The sequence below is a fragment of the Somniosus microcephalus genome, chromosome 16, assembly GCF_052327205.1.
Source record: "Somniosus microcephalus isolate GS21.2 chromosome 16, FLI_Smic_1.0, whole genome shotgun sequence".
Taxonomy (NCBI): domain Eukaryota; kingdom Metazoa; phylum Chordata; class Chondrichthyes; order Squaliformes; family Somniosidae; genus Somniosus; species Somniosus microcephalus.
Window position 1 is genome coordinate 100363904 of NC_141002.1, and position 8428 is coordinate 100372331.

General features: G+C 47.6%; 1 protein-coding gene across 1 annotated transcript in view; it reads left to right on the forward strand.

The window, feature by feature from the left end:
• Positions 1-2234, forward strand: part of nav3 (neuron navigator 3) — a 483558-nt gene extending 481324 nt beyond the window's left edge. The window contains exon 40 of the mRNA XM_086009556.1: positions 1541-2234. Within this exon, the coding sequence (XP_085865682.1) occupies positions 1541-1660 (120 nt within the window). The 3' untranslated portion in view covers positions 1661-2234. The remainder of the gene's footprint in view (positions 1-1540) is intronic.
• The last annotated feature ends 6194 nt before the right edge of the window (positions 2235-8428 follow it).

An 8428-nucleotide genomic window follows, 5' to 3' on the forward strand; every position in this document is an offset into this window, starting at 1 on the left:
AGATGTAAAATGAAACGCACATGAAAATATGCAACCCTGCACTCATGGGGAAGTACAATACTGTAGGGGTAGGAACATACTACACTGGGTATAGGCATAGAAGAAAGCAAGACTTGCCTTTATATAGCGCCTTTCACGACCACCGGACACCCCAAAGCACTTTACAGCCAATGAAGTACTTTTTGGAGTGTAGTCACTGTTGTAATGTGGGAAACGCAGCAGCCAATTTTCGCACAGCAACCTCCCACAAACAGCAATGTGATAATGACCAGATAATCTGCTTTTAGTGATGTTGATTGAGGGATAAATATTGGCCAGGACACCGGGGAGAACTCCCCCTGCTCTTCTTCGATATAGTGCCATGGAATATTTGACGTCCACCTGAGAGGGCAGACGGGGCCTCGGTTTAACGTCTCATCTCCGACAGTGCAGCACTCCCTCAGTACTACCCCTCCGACTGTGCGGCACTCCCTCAGTACTGCCCCTCCGACAGTGCAGCGCTCCCTCAGTACTGCCCCTCCGACAGTGCAGCGCTCCCTCAGTACTGCCCCTCCGACAGTGCGGTGCTCCCTCAGTACTGACCCTCCGACAGTGCAGCGCTCCCTCAGTACTGCTCCTCCGACAGTGCGGCACTCCCTCAGTACTGCCCCTCCGATAGTGCGGCGCTCCCTCAGTACTGCCCCTCCAACAGTGCAGCACTCCCTCAGTACTGCCCCTCCGACAGTACAGCACTCCCTCAGTACTGCCCCTCCGACAGTACAGCGCTCCCTCAGTACTGCCCCTCCGACAGCGCAGCGCTCCCTCAGTACTGCCCCTCCGACAGCGCGGCACTCCCTCAGTACTGCCCCTCTGACAGCGCGGCACTCCCTCAGTACTGCCCCTCTGACAGTGCGGCACTCCCTCAGTACTGCCCCTCCGACAGTGCGGCGCTCCCTCAGTACTGACCCTTCGACAGTGCGGCGCTCCCTCAGTACTGACCCTCCGACAGTGCGGCACTCCCTCAGTACTGCCCCTCTGACAGTGCAGCGCTCCCTCAGCACTGGTCCTCCGACAGTGTGGCACTCCCTCAGTACTGCTCCTCCGACAGTGCGGCACTCCCTCAGCACTGCACTGAAATGTCAGCCTAGATTTTTTGTGCTACACTGTATATACTACATGGTAGGTTGAAGCGAATAGTATCGATGCATTTAAGGGGAGGCTAGACAAGCATATGAGGGAGAAGGGTTATGCTGATCGAGTTAGATGAACCGCTGCAGTCCGTGTGGTGAAGGTCCCATAGTGCTGTTCGGGAGGGAGTTCCAGGATTTTGACCCAGCGACGATGAAGGAATGGCTGATATATTTCCAAGTCAGGATGGTGTTTGACTTGGAGGGGAACTAGGAGGTGGTGGTGTTCCCAGAAACTTGGGCATCATATGCTTCTAAACATACAAGTGTTGACCATTTCGTCTGGCACATTGCCACATTGACTACCTTTGCCTACAAGCTTAATGCAATTCTAGTGCAGCATTGCCCAGACTTAATGTGTAATCTCTTCCTAGATGAACATGCTGATGAGGCTCCAGGAGGCGGCCAATTACTCCAGTGCCCAGAGCTGTGACAGCGACAGCACCAGTCACCACGACGACATTTTAGATTCATCCTTGGAATCGACTCTCTAAAGTACAAACTCAGGGGGTTGGGGTGGGTGAGTTTGTGGACGATTCACAGACGTCTGGTCGATAACCCACCCCGTCTACTGATGGTGCGAAGCAGGGATCACATCGAGGGATCAACACCTCCCTCCCTCGCGATGAGCTCTGACGGCGAACTACTGATTGTATGGGAGGCAGGAGTTCCTCAAGGAGAGGTCGGGTAGCTTGAACGAGCCGTGTTGAAGGACACACTAATGGGTGCCGACCGAGTTTGATTCATCAACAACAAGACGAGTTTGTTAAGGTGTATATAAATTAAAAATATACACACACACACACAAAGATATTGCACATGAATCAAGCCAAACTGGAATTTTGCAATGTATTTACACCTGTGTAAACCTGATTTCTATTTTAATTGAGGTGCTGCAAGGAGTGGATCAGATAGCCGCTGGTCCATCTCTGTCCTAACCTCAGCTCTCTCTTGCATTGGTGCTGGTTGAAACAGCCAGAAACAGTCTTTGGTTTACACTCCTGCCCAATTCTACGATCCCGACAGCTTGCACACAATAAGCACAAAGAGCAGGGGAGGGGGTGGGGGGTGGGGAGGGGGGCAGTGTGCAATAGCAGTGGGGTCAACTGTCAAAAACACGCTGGACACATCCCAGCTTTACCCGGTGCTGCATGTCTGAACCAGTTTTCCACTCTTAACAGGCTTCATTTTATGAATTTCTACTGCCGTATGTTATTTTTTTTTAAATTTACAGGTCTTTTAACTTGATGAAAAGGGTCTCTCAGTCACCAGACTTACTTAAACCTCCACCACTGGTACAAGTGATAATCTTAGCTTGTGAAGGGCTACATCAATACAGGTTGTGGAAAGTCTTTCAGTGTCCAAGTGGGAGTAACATTCAATACGGTGCTGAATCACTTGCCTTATTCTCAACAGATCCACAGGAGTGAAATGAAGCCAATTAATTTTATCCGCGAATATTTGTATCTTACAACTCTTGATTTGTGGAATATGAAAATACCCAAAATGGGGGGTGTGTGGGGGGGCGGGGGGGGGGGCAGGTTTCATAATCCCACACTAGTTAGATCCAGGACTTTTGGTAGAACGAGGGAGGAACAGAAACAGTGGGGTCTGGGTTTTATTCCGCGAGCGAAAAAGGGCAGCTCGAACGAGCAATCTTAACGAGCAAAGACCTTGCATAAAGCTCGCTCCTGTTCACTGTGTGCGTCTCTCTCCCCCACCCCTCTTTATTTTTTTGTTTTAGAATTTACAAACGATGGTCAGGTGAAGTGGCTGGAAACCAGTAATTGGCGGGTGTGTACCAAGTGGCTCTCCACTGATATTAACCCGGCGGAGCTGGGAACACTTCAGCAAACGGCATGAGCACAACAAAATGTTTTCTTGTACAGACTTTCAGCATGTTTTCACCACCTATATGCAAAACTGAGACTCTTTCAAGGGGAAAGGGGTGGGGGGCGGTCAGGGGGCAATTTTAACCTCAACCCGCCTGGCACTGTTTTGAAACAACACCCCCCTCGCCTGCCCCCACATTTTACTCCATTGAAGAGCCAATGGAAAGTAAAAACAGGCAGGTTCTCAAATCACAACAGAAAATGCTGGAAAAACTCAGCAGGCCAGGCAACATCCGTGGAGAGAAAATAGAGTCAACGTTTCAGGTCAAACCCTTTGTCAAGACTGGAAAAGCAGAGGAAATGAAATAGATTAAAAGGCCAGGCTGGGAGAGAACAAAAGAGAAGTGAAGAGACATTAACAGGTATTCAAAACGAGACGAGATGGTGATAGGACTAGTGGAGACAAAAGACGGATCTAGATTAGGCTCTAGAATCGAGAGCCGTCTTTTGTCTCCACTAGTCCGATCACCATCTCGTCTCGTTTTGAATACCTCTTAATGTCTCTTCTCTTTTGTTCTCTCCCAGCCTGGCCTCTTAATCTATTTCATTTCCTCTGCTTTTCCAGTCTTGACAAAGGGTTTGACCCGAAACGTTGCCTCTATTTTCTCTCCACGGATGTTGCCTGGCCTGCTGAGATTTTCCAGCATTTTCTGTCGTGATTTCGGATTTCCAGCATCTGCAGTATTTTACTAACGGGCTCTCAAATCAGTTCGCCCAGATCCTGTCTGTTTCCCGCCGGGTGGATTTAGCTTAAAATTGATCCACAACAAAAAGGGACAACTCGCTCTGTTTAGGGAGGGTGGGGAAAGATCGTGCATTTCATTGTTTTTTTTCCCTCTCTTTACTCTGGGAAGAGGGAGGGGGTGGGGGATTATCCCATTTCTTTGCGTTAGAAAGGGTTTTTTGCACAAATGTAAGAAGATGTAAATAGGAAAGCCTTGCACAGTAAAAGAGTCGAGAATTCCTTATCTGGGTGTCACTTGGTGTAAACATTTATTTCACTTGACTATGCTGGGATTTTTTTTTGTAAAAGACTGTTGAGAGTTCTCTGTCTAGACGGGATGTGTTTTATGTTCTGTGTGGTGACGATGATCATTAGCGGGAGCTGCTCACCGGTCGGAGCTTCAATGAGCCAGAGGTGGACAACTGCCAATTGTTACTTATCTGTGGAATTACGGGGCGTCGGAATGGAATGTCCGTCTTGTTTTAGCCAATATAGCACAAGTTAACCATTAACCCAAGCTGCCATCTGTGATGCATCTCAGTGAGACTTTGGGAACTTTGTTTTTTTTTGTGAAACAGTTTTCTGTAAAACATATTTTATATTCTGTACATTTTGATGTAACATACAATGTAAATACGCAGCGACAACGACCGCACGAAAGAAATGATGCAAACACTCATCAGGAGAGTTTTTTGTAGTCTTTTTAAGGCGCTAACCTTTGAGTTTGAGTATTTGGGTGTAACCGGATTAATGGGCTGCTGTCGTTAATCTCGGTTTTTAATCTGTCCCCCCAGCTTGTAAACCAGCTTGTACATGGTTTTTTTTTTCTCCAGATAATGCACATTGTAAGTGTCTAAATTATGACTTTACCATTAAAGTGATACTATTTATTGAAGTAAGGTTCTCTTTAACCTATTAGGTTTCTTAATGCCCTTTCATCACTTCATTCTCAGAGGCACAAGATTGGGTGAGGTTGAGTTGGAGAGACCCCCATTGATCTGCAGCCCAGAGCATATTCAGGAGCAGGAGGAGGCCATTCAGCCCCTCGAGCCTGTTCCGCAATTCAGTGAGATCATGGCTGATCTGTATCTTAACTCCATCCACCCGCCTTGGCTCCAGATCCTTTTATACCCTTGTCTAGCAAAAATCTATCAATCGCAGATATCAATTGAGCCCCAGCATCTACTGCCTTTTGTGGGAGAGAGTTCCACACTTCTACCACCCTTTGCGTGTAGAAGTGTTTCCGAACTTCTCTCCCGAATGGCCTGGCTCTGATTGTAAAGTTATGTACCCTTGACCTAGACTCCCCCACCAGCAGAAAACTTGGATTTCTATAGCGCCTTTCACAACCTCAGGGTGTCACAAAGCACTTCACAACCAATGAAATACTTTTAAAGTGTAGTCACTGTTGTAATGTAGGAAACGCGGCAGCCAGTTTGCGCACAGCAAGGTCCCACAAACAGCAATGTGATAATGACTGGATAATCTTATTTAGCAATGTTGGTAGAGGAATAAATATTGGCCAGGACACCAGGGAGAACTCATCCGCTCTTCTTTGAAAAATGTCATGCGATCTTATATGTCCACCTGAGAGAGCAGATGAGGTCTCGGTTTAACATCTCATCCGAAAGACAGCACCTCTGACAGTGCAGCACTCCCTCAGTACTGCACTTGAGTGTCAGCCTAGATTTTGTGCTCCATTCCCTGGCGTGGAACATGAACCCACAACCTTCTGACTCAGAGGCAAGAGTGCTACCCACTGAGCCACGGCACATTGATTGACAGGATGTTCTGTGCAATTGTGTATACATTCATAAGAACATAAAAACTAGGAGCAGGAGTAGCCCTTGTCTGATCTTCTACCTCAACTCCACTATCCTGCCTGATCACCATATCCTTTGATTTCCCTAGAGTCCATAAATCTATTGATCTCTGTCTTGAATATACTCAACGACTGAGCATCCACAGCTCTCTGGGGTAGAGAATTCCAAAGATTCACCACCCTCTGAGGGAAGAAATTCCTCCTCATCTCAGTCCTAAATGGCCGACCCCTTATCCTGAGACTGTGCCCCCTAGTTCCAGACTCTCCAGCCAGGGGAAACAGCATCTCCGCATCTTCATTCCATTGGAGTCTTACCTTTCCTCACCTCCCCCCCACCGCCCAGTGCAAACGACAGGCAGAGCTTGTGAAATCTGGCTCTGAATTTCTAGCAATATTTGCCAAGCTTTGGCAGGGAAACATCAAGGTAATTCTGAACTGAACGTGATGAATAAAGGACAATGATGCTCACCTTGGGTTCCCAACTCAGGGTGACCGTATTCCTGGAGGTGTCATTACACAACCTCCCACCTCCAACTGCCCCAGCCAGTCAAGCAGCCTCTGATCAAAGAAATTGGAATAAAAACACACCATTTTTTTAAATGCCCCTAGAATTTTCCCTCTGGGATGCTCACAGGAGATTAATCCCTGGCCAGAGAGTGTGTTTCCACTTGTGGGGAAGAGCATAACTAGAGGCCATCAATATAAGATAGTCACCAAGAAATCCAACAGGGAATTCAGAAGAAACTTCTTTACCCAGAGAGTGGTGAGAATGTGGAACTCACTACCACAGGGAGTGGTTGAAGCGAATGGTATAGATATATTCAAGAAGGAGTTAGATATATTTCTTAAGGCTAAAGGGATCAAGGGATATGGAGAGAAGGCAGGGACAGGGTACTGAATTTGGATGATCAGCCATGATCTCATGGAATGGCGGAGCAGGCTTGAGGGGCCGAATGGCCTACTCCTGCTCCTATCTTCTATGTTTCTATGCATTTAAGGGGAGGCTAGACAAGCAATGAGGGAGAAGGGAATAAAGGGTTACGCTGATAGAGTTAGATGAGGAAAGACAGGAGGAGGCTCGAGTGGAGCATAAACGCCGGCATGGACTGGTTGGGCCGAATGGCCTGTTTCTATGCCGTATATCCTATGTAATCCTGTGTAAATCTTTAATTCCAGGAGACTCCAGGGCAATCCTGGAAGGTTGGCAACACTACATTCTCATCCAAGATGGCTGTTGGGAAGATATGATGTAAAAGGGTTGGTCCTTCAAAATTAGGCACCCATTTGATGCTGTTGTAAGTCAGCAATGTTTGGATCCTAAATAGAAAGGATTACGTTCCTCACAGCAGCAGGTGCGATACAATGACATCATCATGCCACTCACTACCTTATAAGGATCATACTTCACTCACCTTCAGCCCAATTCTGCTCTCCAACATGCACCAGAATAGGCTCACAACAACAACAGCTTGTATCTATATAGCGCCTTTAATGTAGTGAACCATCCCAAGGCCGCTTCACAGGAGCGTTATCAAACAAACTTTGGCACCGAGTCACATAAGGAGATATTGGGACAGGTGGTCACAGAGGTTGGGTTTTAAGGAGCGTCTTTAAGGAGGAGAGCGAGGCGGAGAGGTTTAGGGAGGGAATTCCAGAGCTTGGGGCCCAGGCAGCTCAAGGCACGGCCGCCAATGGTGGAAGCGATTAAAATCGGTGACGGGCGAGAGGCCAGAATTGGAGGAGCGCAGAGATCTCAGAGGGTTGTAGGGCTGGAGGAGGTTACAGAGATGGGAGATTGGGGGGGCGGGGGGTGTGGCATGGAGGGATTTGAAAATTTTACAAGTGAGCAGAGGAGGGGGAGTTGACTGCTGCACTCCACACTTGCAATTTATTCAAGGATGCATTCGATGCAGAGGCTCATTAATAGCTGATCCCTAAGTAGGGAACATCGCACCTTGTGTTTCCTTACGCTCTGCGCCTTTTTATTCAAAGTTGCTAAATTCAAATGATCTGATAATTCCATTTTTTGAAATTTGCACACTTCTGCGATATTTGCTTAATTCAACACGATTGAATAATTCATTTTCTACAGGGCAAAATAAGGACTTTTAATTATCAAGAGTATGCTGCCCAGCACGTGGATTTTTAGTGCACAGTCGGGCTGTTAAAGTCAGGGCCAAATTACAGCTGTGCTACCCGGGAATAACGATCGAAGGAGTTTTGACTGATCGATGCTTGTCCTGCAGTTATACAGCACGCCCTTGTGGTTTTTCTGCAAACATTAAACTGGGTACAGAACAGAGGGGGAGAGAACTCCTGCTTTTAGCAGCAGCTGTCGGCGCTAGCTGGTTTCCTTCCCTATCTACAATCGCCTTGGGTTGAGCAACGGGAGCCAGTTCACAGTGTCCGCAGACAAGGGCTGTGCCATCTGTCAAACTGACGGCAAAGTCATTCAGTGGGGAGTCCAGTGACTGTGTGTGTGAGTGATTGGCCCGTCTTGTGCACTCTGTAATGCGGTGAATGGGAACCGCTGGGGTAGATCGTGACCTTGTGAGATCCTGTAAAGCCAGCCGGCAGCCCAGTTTACATCTGTCTCCCCCATTTTTATTTCCATTGAAGTCAGTTCAGTTGTGTGGAGAAGTTGAGGTTGTTCTCTTTAGAGCAGGGAAGGTTAAGGGGAATTAACAACAGAAAATGCTGGAAAAACTCAGCAGGCCAGGCAACATCCGTGGAGAGAGAAACAGAGTTAACGTTTCAGGTGGAAACCCTTCGTCAAGACTTGACAAAGGGTTTCGACCTGAAACGTTGACTTTATTTCCCTCTC